Source organism: Perognathus longimembris, chromosome 16 (assembly GCF_023159225.1).
Source record: "Perognathus longimembris pacificus isolate PPM17 chromosome 16, ASM2315922v1, whole genome shotgun sequence".
Lineage (NCBI taxonomy): Eukaryota > Metazoa > Chordata > Mammalia > Rodentia > Heteromyidae > Perognathus > Perognathus longimembris.
The window spans coordinates 16615820-16634798 of NC_063176.1; the positions used below are offsets into that span (position 1 = coordinate 16615820).

The following is an 18979-nucleotide window of genomic DNA, read 5'->3' on the forward strand; positions in this document are numbered from 1 at the left end:
GAATATGGCCTAGTGGTAAAGAGCTCACCTCGTATACATGAAGCCCTGGGTTCAATTCTTCAGCACCACACGTATAGAAAAAGCCAGAAGTGGTAGAGTGATAGCCTTGAGCACAAAGAAGCCAAGGACAGAGCTCAGGACCTGAGTTCAAGCACCAGAATTGGCAAAAAACAAAACAAAACAAAGTGTTGTACAGAGGGGTTACCATTTCACAATTCAGGTAATGGATACATTTCTCTTTTGGCCATGAGACTCTAATCCCAATTCGCCAGCAAAGCTCTAAGTGGAGGGATAGCTCAAGGGGTGGAATGCCAGGCTTCAGCAAAAGCACTAAGAGGCAGCACCCAGCCCTGAGTTTAAGCACTGGTACCGGCACACACACACACACACACACACACACACACACACACACACACACAGATGTCTGGAATGGCATAGGTGCCAGCCAGATATTTTAAAAGTGACTCTGGTCAGGTGCTAGTGACTCAGAGATTGTTGAGATATGAGGATTATAGTTAGAAGCCAGCCCAGGCAGGAAAGTTCATGAGACTCTTGTTTCCAACTAAGCATCAAAAAAATTGGAAGTGGAGCTATAGAGTGCTAGCCTTCAGCACAAAAGCTCAGGAACAGTTCTTAGGCCCTGAGTTCAAGCCCCAGGATACACACACACACACACACACACACACACACACACACACGGGACATCAATGCTCAAATCTTGGTCCAAGGGAGAGAGTGTGTCCAGGGCCATCTCCAGAAGTAATAGAGATAGAGCTTACAGGATGAGAGGAGATTTTTGAATATCCTGAAATTTTCATCCGAATGGGATAGTCAGGTAGAAAAGTCCCTTAAAGTGATGAAAATGAAAGCTATGAATTCAGGAAGAAACCACAAATGGTTAGAGAACCAGGATTGTGAGTGACCCAAAGAAAAGTAATAATTATATTAGTGAGAATAGAGCCACAGAGAGGGCTGAGGTGGGAGGAATGGAGGATAAAAGGATGTCCACAGCCTCGGTACACACAAACTTACAGGGTGGGAACGAGTGGAGGATGGCTAGGATGGTAAGACAATTAGGAAAATGCTAGAACAGAATGGCAGAGAACATTTAGGGCTTGTGCTGTTATTTGATCATAGAGAGGTCAGTGTTATTACTAGACACATTTTGGAAATAGCCATGAAAAAAAAGTGTAAGTACATCTGTGATTTACAGGTTATGATAAAACATTGATCTTGGAAAAACTGGAGAGACTGCTAGGAAGATTGTCTGAATGTGTAAAAAGGGCAGATGCAAAAATATTTACAAATAGATCATCTTGCCCTAATTATTATCCTGGGAGAATGTGTAGTATAATAAGGTAAGAAAGAACAACATTCAGAATCAGGTTGTTTGGTGTTTAAATCCTGTGTCACTGGAAAATAATTGAAATGAAAATAATTGTTTCTTTTTCTATGAAATGACGTCACTAGGCTGGGCACAGTGGCTTATGCCTGTAAACCATATCTGCATGTATGCATGTACATAAGCATGTATGTGTGTAAGCCATGTCTAGGAAGTCCTTAGGAGGTAGAGGTAGGATAGCAGTCTAAGTCTGGCCGAGGCAAAAGCAAGATACTGTATATGAAAAGCAAACTACAAAAACAAAAGGACTGGAGTATGGCTCATGTGGTAAGGTGTACGCCAAGTAAGACCCTAAATTTAATTCCTAATACAATAATACAACTGGTAAATTATTAATAGCATCCATTGTTTAATAATCCAGTCAATATATATGAAGGATATTAAATAACATCCAAAAACATAATGCTACCTGATCTAGGGAAGGGAAAGAAAAATGAGGGTGTAAGATAACACAAGAAATATATTCACTGCCCTATTATGTAACTGTACCCCCTTTGCACAACACCTTGTCAATAAAATTAAAAACATAATGCTACCATTATAACTGTTTTTGTGCTACCTGTTAGGATATTTTCATACATCTTTTTATTGCTCATTGTAACTTAATAGTAACACTAGATGGCAGCAATGCTCTTAACCAATTAAAATGACCAGCCTAAATTTCTGGAAGAGGCAGAGGAGAGGAACAGTGGTATGGGGATGCAGAGGACAGAGAATTTTAGAAACAATCTCATATTTCAAAAGAAAATAGTCACTATGGAAGAAACTAGATATTTACTAGACAACTCATGTTCTGAACAATTTTATATTTTGTAACTATGTGGGGGAGAGATGGATACTATATAATATATTATGTTTGGCTATTGAGCAATATTCTTCATACACTGATTTAATTATATCTATATCACTACGTATAATTTCCATCAACAGTTTAAATGTGCTTAAGTAATCTTGTATAAGATTTTAAAAAATTAGCTACAAAGTCAAATGTTTATAAAAACATGTTCTATTGTTCTGTTGTGGGTTGTGTGTGTGTGTGTGTGTGTGTGCCAGTCCTGGATCTTGAACTCAGGGTCTGGGTACTGTTCCTGAGCTTACAAGCTCATGCACTCTACTACTTGAGCCACAGCTCCACTTATGAAAAAAAATTTTTTTGGAAGTTAATTGGAAATGAGTCTCACAGACGTTCCTGGCTGGGCTGGCTTTCACGTGTGGATCCTTAGATCTCAGCTTTCTGAACAGCTAGGATTTCAGGTGTGAGCAACCAGTGCACAGCTATTGTTTGGTATTTTGTTTTTGTTTGTTGTTTTTTGCCAGTCCTTGGGCTTGAACTCAGGGCCTGGGCATAGTGCCTGAGCTTCTTTGGCTCAAGGCTAGCATTCTACCACTTGAGCCACAGCACCACTTCTCGCTTTTTCTCTGTACAAGGTAGTGAGGAATTGAACCCAGAGCTTCATGCATGCTAGGCAAGCACTCTACCACTAAGCCACATTCCCAGTCGCCCTTTCAGTCAGTTTTCTTCTTTCTCTTTCCTTCCTTCCTTTTTTTTTTTGTCAATTGTGGGGCTTGGATGCTGTCCCTGAGCTCTTTTGCTCAAGCTGGCATTCTACCACTTTGACCCACAGCTTCACTTCTGGTTTTTGAGTGGTTAATGTAATAGGGAGGTCAGATCTGGCCAGTGCCATCATTAACTGTGGAGGGGCGTCAGGTTGACTCCAGGTCAGATTAGAGCAGAAGCCAACTCCATCTTCAGTAGGATCTCCCCCACCCTATCCAGGGAAGTTCCCCTTCGCTGTGATAAGATTGTGTAAATTGCTTGACTACCTGAAGCATGGAAGTTTCAAGGAACGTTCAAGGTTAAACCTGTGCCCTCCTATGAGTAGGCATATCCACCTGCATCATGTGAGCCCCGCCAAATCCATGCGCCAATTCTAACTAACTCCATTGGCCACCTGCGTGTGACCTGGCATGCTCTGTAAGTGTTGTAACCTCATTGGCCACCTGCTGTGGCAGGCTTGACCATGTGGTGTTTGCCTTTATAACCCGACCCTGAGTGTGGCCTGGGGCGGGCGGTCCCAGCTCCTGAGTCTGAGCTGCGGCCCTGGCCTCCTGGCCTGTTTTTTATGGTTGTGGTTCCAGCTCCGAGTCTGGGCTGCGGCCCTGGCCAGTCAGTATACTTTTTACTTCCCCAATAAATCCATCTTTTTACTTGAGACTGTCTTTGAGGGTGGACTCTTGGAGGGATAGGGGATTCCCCCCCTCGGACCCATTACATTGTGGTCCCCTCCCTTCTGGGGGGGGTCCCCATTACAGTTAGCTGGAGATAAGAGTCTCATAGACTTTCCAGCCTGGGCTGGCTTTGAACTTCGATCCTCAGATCTCAGCCTCCTAAGTGGCTAGGATTATAGGCGTAAGCCACCAGCATTCAGTTTGTTAATACTGTAGTATTAATCTCAATTATAAACGTGCACATTATCTTCTATGTAAAACATTCCTTCCACAGTAAGACATTTAGTGATATATTAAATATTATCTAATACCATGTAACCATTATCCCAAAAGTTGGTGGCTAAAACACTGATCATTTATTATCTTCTATTTTCTGAGGGCCTGGAATCCTGGAGCTGCTTAATTGACTAGTTCTGGCTCAAGACCCTTGAGCTAAGCTATCTGATGGAGCTGTGCTTATCTGAAGGGTTGACGGAGCCCTAAAGGGTCTGTTTCCAAGTTCACTCACTTATACTATGCTTGTTCAAAGTGGAAATAACACAATCAAGGTCTTTGTATGTACATAGGAAACAGTTCCTGTTAAAAGAAATCATGAATCATCTCAGAGCAGCCTGGAAAGGAAAATAGGCCACTTTCCCTCTAATTTTGACCTGTTCCTTCTTTGTCCCTCTGTGTCCTCAGCTTTTCTCTGTTTTTCTTCCCTTGGTGAAATGATCTAAGACAATGCATCCAGTCGAGTTTTTCCAACCAGAGGACTGAGCCTAGGGCTACACACACATATGCTAGGCTAAAAGCACCACTGTCTACATCTGCAGAACTGAAAGTGCTTTCAACCTTTTAGATCTACTGTTAAGAACTGTATGTTACATTGCAGCGAATCACACCCCGGCACGTGCCTATGCATATAAATGTGACAGAAGCCAAAGTCCAACAACCGACAGTATTTTACACTTGTGTGCTACCGTTTATTTCCCATTTTATGATAATTTCAAAACAACAACTACAAAACTTCTAGCCAAAGTCTCCTCCATTGGGTTCACAATCCAATTAAAGGCTCACTTGTTGCTCTTCCTTTGCGGATAGGAGGATTTGAACCCAGGGCCTGGGCAATGTCCCTGAGCTTTCTCACTCAACTACTTGAGCCCAGCTCCACTTCCACCTTTTTGTGGCTAAGGGGAGACACCCCCTCTCCCCGCCCCCCTGCAACCCTAGGGCAGAGCATGCTCCTTCCTGGAGAGGCTTAGTACTGCCGTGTGCAAGAACTCAGAGTCATCCAGCAGCTGAGCCAGCACCCCAGGTCTGCCCCCTCGCACAGAACGACACCCGCCCTGTTTCCCCGCGCCCTTCCCTGGGAATCGCCCGACGCGCTCAGCGATGGCCTCACACCGAGTCACCGCGCCGGCTTTCGAAATCGGCCCATCGAGTCACACACCCCGATCCTCCCGTCCTGCCAGGGTCCCCTAGGATGTCACCGGCGGGCCCCGAGCTTCCGCCTGTGAACCGCCTTTCCCGCTCGAGCGTGCCAGGCTCCCCCCACGCGCCCCCCGCGCCCCCCGCGCAGTCCTCAGGTCGCCCGGCCGGCTCCTCAGGTCCCGGCCCAGCGCGAGGCCGCGCGCCCCGCCACCACAAAGCCCTTTATTGAGGCGGCGGCGTGACGCACGTCGGGGGGCGGGTCCTGGGCGGGTCCTGGGCGGGGCCTGGGCGGCCTGCTGCCTCCGCGGCGAGCTGGAAGGGGGCGCGTGCCCGCGGCTGGCCCGCGGCGTGTGCGCGGCCATGAGCTCCTAGCCCGCGTGCGCCCTGCGCTCGGTCTGTGGAGGACCGCGACCCACCGACACCCACGAGCCCGGGTACGGAGGCGGCCGCGCGCCCGGCGAGGCGGGAGGAGGCGTGGGGCCCGGCCCGGGCGTGGGAAGCTGCTGGGCCAGGCCGCTCTCCACCCCTTGGCAGCTGACCTGCGAGCCGCGGCCTCCGCCCATGCTGGGAACCGGTCCCCGCGCCTCCGGGCCGGGTGGGCGGGAGGGAGGCCCGCCCCGGGCTCGGGGTGCCGGGCGGGACGTGGTGCGGGGAAGCCCGCTTGCCAGCTTCACACGTGGAGGCTCGGGCGGGCTCGGGAAGGTTCCTGCGGGAGGCCCGGGCCGGCCCCGCGTGGGTCCGTGCGGCAGGTTCGGGCCCCGGGCCGGCGCCCGGAGCGCTCGCCGAGGATGATCGGGCTTGCCTGGCACCTTCTCCCCAGATGGTGACGAGGCTGTTCACCATGGGTTCGCGGCAATCGAGCGCGCCCCGTGCTCCAGTCGGAGGCTCAAGGCCACGGAGCCGGTGTTGAGCAGTCTGACGTTCCCACGCAGTGAAGCGGAAGCCATTAATTAGGTCTATTGCAATCTTCTCAGGCGAGTGACCGACATCAGACACCCATGTAAGGAAATTGGACTGTGACAGTTCACCATGGCTTATGGCTTACCACGCAAGAACACAGTGAAAACCATCCTGCGTGGCAGCTGTTACAGAGTGTGAGTATGTTGTCATCCCTGAGCAAGCCTGGAGCGAGAGAGATGTCCCAGTTAAAAGAGGACTGGGCACCCTCATATTTTAATGACACACCGAACATCCTGGTGTTTTTAATGAGATACTGTATGTCATGAAGGCTTTTCAGGTATCTGGGTAATGATGTTATTTTTATTAGAAGTACTCTTCATTTTTTTTTTTTTTTTGGCCAGTCCTTCGGCTTGGACTCAGGGCCTGAGCACTGTCCCTGGCTTCTTTTTGCTCAAGGCTAGCACTCTGCCACTTGAGCCACAGCACCACTTCTGGCCGTTTTCTGTATATGTGGTGCTGGGGACTCGAACCTAGGGCCTCATGTATATGAGACAAGCACTCTTGCCACTAGGCCATACTCCCAGCCCCTAGAAGTACTCTGATTTAGCTTTTTTTTTTTTTTTTTTTTTATCAGTTGTGGGCCTGAACTCAGGGCCTGGGCACTGTCCTTGAGCCTCTTTGTGCTCAAGGCTAGCACTATACCACTTGAGCCACAGCACCACTTCTAATGATGTTATTTTTTATTTGTTTATTTGTTTTGTTTTTGTTGCCAGTCCTGGGGCATAGACTCAGGGCCTGAGCACTGTCCCTGGCTTCTTTTTGCTCAAGGGTTACTCTGCCACTTGAGCCACAGTGCCACTTCTGGCCTTTTCTATATATATGTGGTGCTGGGGAATCGAACCCAGGGCTTCATGTATACGAGGCAAGCACTCTTGCCACTAGGCCGTATTCCCAGCCCTGATGTTATTTTTTATTTTATTTTTTTCCAGTCCTGGGGCTTGGACTCAAGGCCTGAGCACTGTCCCTGGCTTCTTTTTGCTCAGGGCTAGCACTCTGCCACTTGAGCTACAGCACCACTTGTGGCCATTTTCTATATATGTGGTGCTAGGGAATTGAACCCAGGGCTTCATGTATGCGAGGCAAGCACTTTACCACTAGGCCATATTCCCAGCCCTAATGATGTTATTTTTAAAAAGCAACTGCTGGGGCTGGGAATGTGGCTTAGTGGTAGAGTGCTTGCGCTACTAGCATGCATGAAGCCCTGGGTTCCATTCCTCAGCACCATGTAAACAGAAAAAGTCAGAAGTGGCAATGAACTTGGGTCCCTGCACTCTCACTTAGCTTTCTTGGCTTGTGCCCTTACCATTTGTGCCAGGCTTTCAGCCCAGCGTGTGCGTATGTGTGTGTATGTGTGTATGTATATGTGTGTGTGTGTGTTGGTCTGGGGCTTGAACTCAGGACCTGAGTGCTGTCCCTGAGCTTGAGCCAGCTTTTTACTGGTAAACTGGAAATAAGTGTTTTGCAGACTTCCCAGCCTTGGCTCACTTTGAACCTTGATTCTCATATCTCAGCCTCCTGAGTAACTGGGATTACGGTGAGACACTGATGCCCAGCTTCCAACCCAGCCTTTTGCTGGTTATTTGGATACAGAGTCTCAAGGGTTTTTCTGCTAAATCTGACTTCAAATTAATATTCTCCACATCTCAGATTCCTAAGTAGGTATGATTACAGGCATGTGCCATCATTGCCTGACTTTTGGATGAGAAAACTGAAGTACAGAGAATTTTGATAATATCAGTATTAAGTGGTATTGAAGTACTAGACAGGAAGTCTGCGTCTTCTTATTTCAAAATGTTTTTTGTACTACAACCCACCATCTTAAATGAGTGTGCCATTACTTGAGCTTGAACTCAGGACCTTTTGCTCTTGCTTAGCTTTTTTTCTTAACTCTACTCTTCCACTTGAGTCACACCTCCAGTTCTGGCTTTTTGCAGATTAATCAGAGGTAGGGACATGTGGAGTTTTCTGCCTCCCCTGGGCTTCCTAGGCAGCTAGGATTACAGACATGAGTCACTGGTGCCTGGCTTTAAAATGAGTCTTACTAAGAATTCTGATGTGGGCTGGGAATGTGCCTTAGTGGTAGAGTGCTTGCCTAGCATGCATGAAGCTGTGGGTTCCATTCCTCAGTACCACATAAACAAAAAGCCAGAAGTAGTGCTGTGGCTCAAGTGGTAGGGTGCTGGCCTTGAGCAAAAGAAGCTCAGGGACAGTGCTCAATCCTGAGTTCAAGCCCCAGGACTGGCAAAAAAAAAAAAAATTCAATGTATCTTAACAGAGCACATCGTTAGATGACACAGTCTGCCTGCTTTGGCAAGCAGAGAGTATGGGTAACATAGACTTGAAATCACAAAAACCTAGGCCTCGAGCCTGGTCCTGCCCAGGCTCCCCCCACAGCCCTTCTTTGGGCCCTGACAGACTTTCACATCTATAAAATGGTGTAGCAATCCCCATCTGTGTGGCGCAGATTGCTGTGAAGTAATGCTGCCTGGAGTGTAGAGAATGCGTGAGGATATATATGTCTCATTGCTACCACAGTTTCACTCCATAGACTGCTGTGCTTTCTTTTTTTTTTTTTTTTTTTTGGCCAGTCCTGGGCCTTGGACTCAGGGCCTGAGCACTGTCCCTGGCTTCTTTTTGCTCAAGGCTAGCACTCTGCCACTTGAGTCACAGCACCACTTTTGGCCATTTTCTATATATGTGGTGCTGGGGAATTGAACCCAGGGCCTCATGTATACGGGGCAAGCACTCTTGCCACTAGGCCATATCCCCAGCCACCCTTTTTTTTTTTCTTTTTGGCTGCCAGTACTGGGTTTGAACTCCAGGCATTGTGTGCTTACTTGGCTATTTCACTCAAGTGTGACACTCCCACTTGAGCTACACCTATACTGCCAAACTGATCAATTGGACATGGGACTCATGGACTTTCCTGCTCTGTCTGGCTTCAAACTGTGATCCTCACATGTTGCCTCCAGTAGCTAAGGTTACAGGTGTGAGCCACCACCAGTCTTCTGCTACTCTTGCTCTTACTGCTGCTCCTTCTCCTCCTCCTTCTTCTTCTTCACTTCCTCCTCTTTCTTCTCCTCTCCCCCCTCTTCCTTCTTCTCTCCCCCCTTCTTCCTCCTTCCCTCCCTCCTTTCTTCCCCTCCCCTGAGTAGCTAGGATTACAGGCCTGCCATTTGTGCCTGGCTCAGTGACTGTTTTAATTGTTGTAGTTTGTGGTTTAATTCTCCATGCTCAAAGCCTTACTAAAAGGCAATGTACCCTACACAATACTATGATAGTGTTTTTTAAATCAGCCATCAGTCTTTAAAACTATTCTCTTTGTTTTATTTTATTTATTTTTTCCATATGTCTGACAAATTATAACTTTTTACTATGACTGATAAGTAGCATCTCTGACACTTCTCTGGAGACTTGTTTATCAGCTATACCTTCAGTTTTAATGTAGATGACAGCTATTTACTAAAATTTGCTTTACTGAAAACTTCCTAATGTACTCTTTTTTGTATCTATAATAGATAATATTTAATTATTTATTTTATTGTAAAGGTGGTATACAGAAGGGTTAGAGTTATATAAGTAAGGTAATGAGTACATTTCTTTTTGAACAGTGTTACCCTACCTCCCTTCCTCCCATACTCCCACCAGCTGCCCCCCGCCCCCCAAGTTATAAAGTTCATTTCCAACATAATGTCTGTTGCATAGGTTTACCCTTTGTTTCACCATTTCTGGGATTCCCCTTCCCCCAAACAGATGAACTTATATATAAGACAGAGGGTACAGAAATAAAAAAGAGTGCAACAGGGAAACAAAACCAAAGGAAAAAAAGAAAAAAGAAATACCTGAAAACAGTACAGTAAAAAAGCCTCTTGTTTCCATTTCTTTGAGTCCATTTTGTTCTGTTTTGTTTTTTGCCAGTCCTGGGCTTTGGACTCAGGGCCTGAGCACTGTCCCTGGCTTCTTTTTGCTCAAGACTAGCACTCTGCCACTTGAGCCACAGCACCACTTCCAGCTTTTTCTTTCTTTTTTTTTTTTGCCAGTCCTGGGCCTTGGTCTCAGGGCCTGAGCACTGTCCCTGGCTTCTTTTTGCTCAAGGCTAGCACTCTGCCACTTGAGCCACAGCACCACTTCTGGCCATTTTCTATATATGTGGTGCTGGGGAATCGAACCCAGGGCTTCATGTCTATGAGGCAAGCACTCTTGCCACTAGGCCATATTCCCAGCCCTCCAGCTTTTTCTATATATGTGATGCTGAGGAATCGAACCCAGGGCTTCATGTATACGAGGTAAGCACTTTACCACTAGGCCATATTCCCAGCCCCTCAGTCCATTTTTATAATCATCATTTTATATGGTCATATTCCTATAGCTATTGAGCTATTGTGATCCTCTGCTTAGAATAGTCTAGACATGAATTCTAGTTATTACAAATGAGGGAAACCATAGAGTCCTTGTTTCTTTGGGTCTGGCTTACTTAGGTTAATATAATTTTTTCCAAGTCTTTCCATTTCCTTACAAATGGGGAAATGTCATTCTTTCTGATGGAAGCATAGAATTCCATTGTGTGAATATACCGCATTTTCTTGATCCAGATTTATTCGTCTACTGAGGGGTAAAGCCATTCACTTACATGGAAAGTAATTGGAGTAATTCCAAGGAAGATCATTTTGAACAAGAGTTCCTGGCATTGTAATTTTTCTTTATGTACCTGCATTAGTTAATAGCTTCTCCTAGAGTTACAACTCTGGAAAATTCTGAATACCCCTTTGTAACCCAGAATGTGGGAATCATTATCTGTATTTCACACAGGATGTGCTAAATAAACATTTATTTAATGAATTTATGAAATTTTTCCCCAGACAGGAACCTTGGGATCTTGCACTGCTTACACATTCCTGGTTTAATAACTTAGCCCAAGTCCAATTGCCTTTCTTGGAAGAAATTACATATGGTTGTTCTGTACACCTCACCAAAGCTAAAAACATGAAGGACAGTATGATCCCTTCAACAGAAAGTAAGTTCCTTACGATCTGCTTTAACAGATTGTGAAGTGTGTATGTCAATTGCTTATTATCAAAGAAATATTTAGAAATCCACCCCTATACCTCTTATCTTTTATTTTTCTATACCTTCTGGATTTGTAGCCTGGTATCTTGTTCCTTGAATTTAGTTGTATTTCATTGTTACTGCATTATGCCTTGTGAACTTTGTTTATGATATTTTGATGCAGTTGTGAAAATGCCAGTCGGATGGCTTTGTGTGTTTTGTTTTTTAGCTATCAAACTTGAAAGGGAATATGAAATGAAGCGCCTAAATCAACTTAAATGTCAAGAAAAAGCAAATGAAGAAATTGGGTTTGCCCTAAGGGAAGGGAAAGCTGGTTTGAGAAGACCTCTTCAGCCCAAGTGACAATCACCTGCTCATCGAGTCTGTGCTGTTTCCCGCACCCAAAGGGAAGGAAGGTGGCTGACTCCTTCATGTGTCAAGTTCAGTGCCCACACAGGAATGACCACTGACGGGTGAGCCAGTGCCTCTAGACGTGGGCTAGTGGCTAACGCTGACATTTGTATCACAAATGACAGCACTGTCATAGATGGAAAGGCATCTGGAGTTGAGTCATTTATGCTCTTAATTTTGATTTTTATGATACTTTACTAAGAGAAGAGGAGACTTTGTCAGAGCATTATTTTGAAGAAACATTTTGAATTTGCATCTTTGAGATCCCATGGAGATACCAAAAAGAAGGTGAGAGAGAAATTCTCTTTAAAAAGATAAACTGCCAGGCACTGGTGGCTCACACCTGTAATCCTAGCTACTCAGGAAGCTGAGATCTGAGGGTCACTGCTTGAAGCCAGTGCGGGCAGAAAAGTTTGTGAGACTTTATCTCTAATAAAACACTCAGAAAAAGCTGGAAGTGGCTGAAGTGGTAGAGCGCTAGCCTTGAACACAAAGAGGCTCAGGGACTGTGTGCAGGTCCTGAAATCAAATCGTAGGACTGGGGGTGGGGGGGAAGGTAGATTAAATTCTGGTAACTTTCCAGTTTCCAATTTCCAGTGTCATCTTATTGCTTATTCTTATCTGTGTGGGGGTGGTGGTGTGTGTGTGTGTCAGTGCTGGGGCACCTCAAGGCTTGGGTACTATCCTGGCTTGGGTACTATCCTTTACTTTTTTTTGCTGGCATTCTACCACTTGAGCCACAGTTCCATGTATTTTTTTTTTGGGGGGGGGGGGTTGCTACTGAATTGGAGAAATGAATCTCATGGGCTTTCCTGCCCAGGCTTGCTCTGAATCATGATTCTTAGATCTCAGCCTCCTCGTAGCTAGGATAAGAATGAGCCACTGGTGCCTGACTTCTTACAAGGTACTGTGAACTAGCAAGTTGCTGGGCCTTGGTGGCTCACACCTGTCATCCTAACTACTCAGGAGGCTGAGATCTGAGGATCACAATTTGAAGCCAGCCCAGCAGGAAAGTTTGTGACTTTTATCTCCAATTAACCATCAAAAAGCCAGAAGGGGAGCTATGGCTCAAATGGTAGAGTTCTAACCTGGAGCAAGAAAGCTCAGGTACAATGCCCAGGCCCTGAGTTCAAGCACCAGTACTGGCACAAAAAAAAACCTAGCAAGTAAAACTTACTGTGTTATTGTTTTCCTAGAACATTGCCAGTCTTTTTCTATCTGCCTAATTTCATGTTTTCTCCCCAGAATGACCCTGGAACATGTGGAACACACATACATACATGAAAGTACAAAGAAGGTCTTGTGAAGAAAATTTATCTGCACAGAGTAGTTGGAAATTAACTAGAAAGAACAGAGATTGGATGTGCCAATTTTCTAGAATTTGAATCCAATAAAGCATAACCTGTTAATGTTACATTTAAGCACAGTTTAATGTTTTCTTGGATGATTTCACAGGCATTTTAGCATGTTTTCATTTGATAGCCTCCTAATGGAAGGCAGTGTTTAACAAATGCACCAGCTGGCAGTATAGCTCAGTGGCAGAGCATTTGCCAAGCATGTGTGAGGCCTGGCATTTGGTTACCAGTACCACAACAATTAATGGAAGGAAGTAACAAAGAAAGGAAGAGAGAAGAAAGAAGAAGAAAATGAAACAAAAAAAAAGAAGCATAGACTTTAGTTGCTTGCTTTTTTCCCCAATACCAGTTCTGCTACTTATAGTGATGTGACCTCTGGTAAGTGACTGCTGGAGTTCACGCTTTCTTATGCATAGGTGGGGGAATAATGGCACCTAACAAGATGGTTGTGATGATTGAATGAAAGGTGCTTGGCACGCAGTGAGATTGCTCTGCTGTTACCAGGAGCAGTATACCACCCCGGACCAGTGTGGTCCAGGTATAAAGGAGATGCTTTGCTCTGTGGATCTTGGGGAGACAAGAAATCTTGAATTTTCAAAAACTTAATTTTTTTTTTTTTTTGCAGTCCTCGGCTTTGGACTCTGGGCCTGGACACTGTCCCTGGCTTCTTTTTGCTCAAGGCTAGCACTCTACCTCTTGAGCCACAGTGCCACTTCCAGCTTTTTTCTGTTTATGTGATGCTGAGGAATCGAACCTAGGGCTTTGTGCATGCTAGGCAAGCACTCTACCGCTAAGCCACATTTCCAGCCCCCCAAATTTGATTTTATTGATGTATGAAAATTCCTGATCATATCTGTTTAAAACAGTAAGTTCTGGTAATCAGCTTACTATGTGTATCTTTCTTGTAACAGCATGGAGAATTTGTATGCAAAAGTGCCACTTGCTGATGTCTGCTGTGTCACCCAGGAATTCAGAAGTCAGTTTGCTCTCCGTAACCACAAGGAAACCTAAGCATTTCACACTTGTTCTCCAACAGAAGCTGCAAGTTACATTCCATCCTTCTTTAGAGCCTCTGTGAAAATGAATAAATGAATTTTCTCAAAAATATTCCAGAATATAATATAGTAATATACTTTAAGAAAAAGTACAATTTGAGGAACCTGCAGTTCTTATTTCCCCAAGAGAAAACTGCCTGTTTACAGCTTTAAGATCCTTCTAGCCAGGAACCAGTGGCTCATTCATGCCTGAAATTCTAGATAGGCACAAGGCTAAGATCTGAAGATCCTAGTTTGAAGCCAGCCGAGGCAGGAAAATCTGTGAGACTCTGTCTCCAATTAACCATCAAAAAATACCACAAAAGGCAACAACAAAAAACCCCAAATCCAGAAGGAAGTAGAGCTGTGGCTCAAGTGGTAGAGTGCTACCCTTGAGCTAAAAAGTTGAGAGACAGTGCCCAGGCCTGAGTTCAAGTCCCAAGACCAGCACACCTCTCCCTCCCTACCAAACAAAGATCCTTTAATGTTGATTTAGGTTCTTTCTTTCTGGGCTTGAGTTCAGGACTTTGAGTGTTCAGCTTTTTTGGTTCAAGGCTGGCTCTACCATTTGAGCCACACCTCCACTTTTGGCTTTTTTGAGGTTAATTGGAGGTAAGAGTCTCACAGACTTTTCTGCCTTGGCTTTGATCTACGATTCTCAGATCTCAGCTTCTGGAATACTGTTTGCAGGTTTTTGGGTTTTGTTTTTTTTTGTTGTTGTTGCTTCATTTTTTTCTTTTTCCTTTTAAAAATTCTATCCACACTTTATCCTGACTTACAAGACCTTTATTCTCACCTACCTGGAAACCTTGATATGGAAGGAGCACTTAAGCCTAAGTGTTTGAAGTTAGCCTGAGCAACACAGTAAGATCTTTCTTTTGGTAATATTGGCATTTTGACTCATGACCTTGTGCTTATTCAGCTAGCTCTCTATCACTTGAGCCCTGCCTCCAGCCTGGCTGTTTTTGTGTGTTATTTTGGAGATGGAGTCTTCTAGACCTTTCTGCCCAGGCTGGCCTTAAACCCATGATTTTATGGATCTTATCTTCCTGAATAATTAGGAATCATGGGCATGAGCCATTGGCATCCAGCGGTCTCTCCTCCCTCCTTCTTTTACAAAATTTTGAACATGTTTCATTAAAAAATATTTAGAAGGCATTATGTGAACCATCTTGACTATTTCTTCCACGTGGGCACAAGGGTTCAGAGTAAGATCACTGGCTCTCAGGAGTTAGCATGTGAGGGGTTCATTTGACTTAGTGATCCTTAGCCCTGGATAAAGTGAGCTGTAAGCCTGGCTTTGCTTTTTATTGCTTTAAAGAGGGGGTCTCATTGTGGAGCCCAGCATGCCCCTGAATTCATTCAAGATCCTACAACTTCTGCCTCTTCCCTGCTGGGATTGTAAGAGCACCTAGAAGCCCCATTTGGAACTAACTGCTTTTGTACTCTGAGAAGGTGGAACTTCCACATTCCTAGTTGAAGTATGCCTCATTGACATTCAAATGTATGTGGTGTCAGATGCTTATCTATCAACCAGAAATACTCCCAAGCCAGTAGTGGAGCAAAAAGAAGTCAGGGACAGAGCTCAGGCCCTGAGTTCAAGTCCCAGGACAACAACAACAGAAATACTCCCAAAGTTGATCAGCAGAGTCTAGGGAGTTGGGAATTAACTGTGTGGATTCAGTTCTACCTCCTCCTCTGTCTTCTGTTATGTACCCTCCCTTTCAATTGTTCCTTGCTATTTTTATGAATGCATTCATCTATTAGGTATTATCACAAATTTGACTACAGGGCTGTTAACTCTATTTGTTTTTATTTATTTATTTATTTTTTGCCAGTCCTGGGGCTTAAACTCAGGGCCTAAGCACTGTCCCTGGCTTCTTTTTGCTCAAGGCTAACACTCTACCACTTGAGCCACAGCGCCACTTCTGGCCATTTTTTATATATGTGGTGCTGGGGAATCAAACCCAGGGCTTCATGTATGAGAGGCGAGCACTCTTGCCACTGGGCCATATTCCCAGCCCCTGGCTTCTTTTTGCTCAAGGCTAGCACTCTACCACTTGAGCCGCAGCGCCACTTCTGGTCGTTTTCTGTATATGTGGTGCTGAGGAATCGAACCCAGGGCCTCATTTACATGAGGCAAGCACTCTTGCCACTAGGCCATATTCCCAGCCCAGGGCTGTTAATTTTAAAAAGTAGAAAATGATATGATATCAATGTACTCTGGATTTGTAAAGTGAGTTTGGGAACATATTTCCATTGCCTTGGGTTTTTTTTTTGTCTTTTGTAGTTTTGTGTGTTTTTTTCTGGAGCCGGGGACCGAACCCGGGACCTCGTGATTGCCAGGCGGGCGCTCTTCTGCTGAGCTAGATCCCCAGCCCCTGGGAACATATTTTCTCTTTTATGGAATAATTTGAGGAGCATTCATGTTGGTATTTCCTCAAAAGTCAATAGAATCCAGCAGAGAGTCCATCTGTTCGTGCCTCCCCTCCTTCCCCCCAGTTCTGGGGCTTGAACTCAGGGCCAGGGCACTCTGGCTTTTTTTTTTTTCTACCCTCTGCCACTTGGACCATAATTCCACATCTGGCTTTTTGCTAGGAAATTGGCGATTAGAGCCTCATGGATCCTCAGCTAGGCCTGAGCACTGTCCCTGCGCTTCTCTTGCTCAGGGCTAGCACTCTACCACTTGAGCCACAGTGCCACTTCTGGCCTTTTCTATTTATATGATACTGAGGAATTGAACCAAGGACTTCATGCATGCTAGGCCAACACTCTACCACTAAGCCACATTCCCAGCCCCTGGAAATTATTATTATTATTATTTGTCATGGGGCTTGAACTCTGGGCCTGGGTGCTATCCCTGAGCTTTTGAGCTCAAGGGTAGCCCTCTAACACTTGAGATACAGTGTAACTTCAGGTTTTTTGGTGGTTATTGGAGATAAGAGTCTCTTGGACTTTCCTGCTGGGCTGGCTTTGAACTGCGATCCTCAGATCTCAACCTCCTGAGTACCTATGATTACAGGCATGAGCCACCAGCAACCAGCGCTGGAAATTATTTTATACAATTTTTTATACAATTGGGAATGGAAAGAAAATTACTCCATGTAAGTCAGAAGATCATTTGAAACACGACTATCATTCTTTCAAAATGCCAGTTGTGTAACTGTCACTGAGCAAGAGAGTGGAAGGTTTAGTAAGGATTATTAGGATGTGGGATTTTGTTTGAGTAAGAAGAATAACATTTTACACAAGTGAGACTCATAAATTATTTGTCCTTGTAGTATAAATTTTGAGTCAGCTTCCATCATAGCCCTATGTAGACTGTTCAATCTCCATGAGAGTTGTCTACACTCATGTAAATGAGAGTATTACCAGTATCTGCTTGGATGGGCTTGTTGTGAGGACAGTGAGTGAGATGCATAGGGATCTGTCGCAATACAGCAATAAATGGTGTTATCATTGAAAATCAGTCTCATTGATGTGTTAATTTAGTAGGGATAAATAGGGATAATTTAGTAGGGATAAATTGCCTTAGTTTTTGTGTATTGTGGAATATTCCAAGTGGCATTATTTGTCCTCTTGTGAATGACAGCTTCACTGGGTAGATCATTCTGGGTTAACTCTCCGTGCTTGAATATGTGCCGCCCTCTAAAGAACTCTTGAGAAAGATGTTGGGATTCTGACATGCTTTTTCTCTCATACAACTCCTTGTTTTCTGTGCTCAGTGTTTTTTAATACCATATATTGTGGAGAAGTTCTTTTCTAGTCTTGTTGAATGTTCTAAAAGCCTCCTGTACGTGTATGGGCTTTTCTTTTTTGCCAGTCCTGGGCTTGAACTCAGGGCCTGAGCACTGTCCCTGGCTTCTTTTTGCTCAAGGCTAGCACTCTGCCACTTGAGCCACAGCGCCGCTTCTGGCCGTTTTCTATATATGTGGTGCTGGGGAATTGAACCCAGGGCTTCATGTATACGAGATAAGCACTCTACCACTAGGCCATATTCTCAGCTTTTCTTTCTCAAGATTAGTTTCCTGGTATTACTGTGTTGAATGTTTCCTACAATTTTAGCTATCACCACCTTGCTTTCATCTTGGCCCCTAATGTAAAAATTGGTCTTTCAATAGAGTCCTGCAGTTTTTCCAAGTTCTATTCAGATTTCTTTGATCTTTTTTTTTCTGTGTTTACTTCCTTTTCTACTGTGTCTAGCCTACCTTATCTTCAAGCCCTGAAATTCTATCTTCCCTATCATCTACTCTGATAAAGAGGCTTTGCACTTTATTTAGCCAGTCCTGGGGCTTGGACTCTGGGCCTGAGCACTGTCTCTACCACTTGAGCCACAGTGCCTCCAGCCTTTTCTGTCTATATGGTGCTGAAGAATTGAACCCAGGGCTACATGCATGCCAGACAAGCACTCTATTGCGGATCTACATTCTCAGCCCTCCACTGTATCTATTATTGCTAGGAGTTCAGTATGACTTTTTCCAGAATGTGTCTTTATTGAGGTCCCTTTTCATTCCTTGTATTAACTTCTTTTCTTTGTTTTTGTTGCCAGTCCTGGGGCTTGAACTCAGGGCCTGAGCCCTGTCCCTGGCTTCTTTTTGCTCAAGGCTAGCACTCTACCTCTTGAGCCTCAGCACCACTTCTGGCTTTTTCTATGTATGTGGTGCTTGGGGAATCAAACCCAGGGCTTCTTGTATACGAGGCAAGGACTTTACCACTAGGCCATATTCCCAGCCCACTTAACTTCTTTTCTTTTCTTTTTTTTTTTTTTTTGCCAGTCCTGGGCCTTGGACTCAGGGCCTGAGCACTGTCCCTGGCTTCTTCCCGCTCAAGGCTAGCACTCTGCCACTTGAGCCACAGCGCCGCTTCTGGCCGTTTTCTGTATATGTGGTGCTGGGGAATCGAACCTAGGGCTTCGTGTATCCGAGGCAGGCACTCTTGCCACTAGGCCATATCCCCAGCCCTAACTTCTTTTCTTTTTTTTTTTTTTTTTGGCTTTAAACAACAGAAATTTATTCTCACAGTTCTGGAGGCCCTGTTTGAAATCCAGGCAGGTATTTGACTCTTGGTAGAATCCTTTCCTTGCTTCCTTCTGGCTTCTGGTGGGACCTTCCTGATGTCCCTCAGCTTGT

At 44.9% G+C, this 18979-nt stretch overlaps 1 protein-coding gene across 3 annotated transcripts; it reads left to right on the forward strand.

The window, feature by feature from the left end:
- The first annotated feature begins 5364 nt into the window (after positions 1 to 5364).
- Positions 5365 to 13105, forward strand: C16H4orf36 (chromosome 16 C4orf36 homolog). Of its 3 annotated transcripts, XM_048364239.1 has the most exons (5): positions 5365 to 5478; positions 6019 to 6138; positions 10864 to 11018; positions 11280 to 11749; positions 12707 to 13105. In XM_048364239.1, the coding sequence occupies exons 2-4, from the start codon at positions 6074 to 6076 to the stop codon at positions 11411 to 11413; spliced, it is 354 nt and encodes a 117-aa protein (XP_048220196.1). In that variant the 5' UTR covers positions 5365 to 5478; positions 6019 to 6073; the 3' UTR covers positions 11414 to 11749; positions 12707 to 13105. The 3 variants fall into 3 exon arrangements, with proteins under 3 accessions (XP_048220196.1, XP_048220198.1, XP_048220197.1); XM_048364241.1 differs by lacking the exon at positions 5365 to 5478 and having other exon boundaries at positions 5818 to 6138; positions 11280 to 11523; XM_048364240.1 differs by lacking the exon at positions 5365 to 5478 and having other exon boundaries at positions 5818 to 6138; positions 11280 to 11466.
- The last annotated feature ends 5874 nt before the right edge of the window (positions 13106 to 18979 follow it).

Bases quoted from the DNA above. Each gene is read 5' to 3' on its own strand.
- C16H4orf36 (XM_048364239.1), top strand. From the start codon at position 6,074: ATGGCTTATGGCTTACCACGCAAGAACACAGTGAAAACCATCCTGCGT. The intron at 6,139-10,863 runs GTGAGTATGTTG...ATTTTTCCCCAG, and splicing joins CGTGGCAGCTGTTACAGAGT to ACAGGAACCTTGGGATCTTG. The intron at 11,019-11,279 runs GTAAGTTCCTTA...TTTGTTTTTTAG, and splicing joins TATGATCCCTTCAACAGAAA to CTATCAAACTTGAAAGGGAA.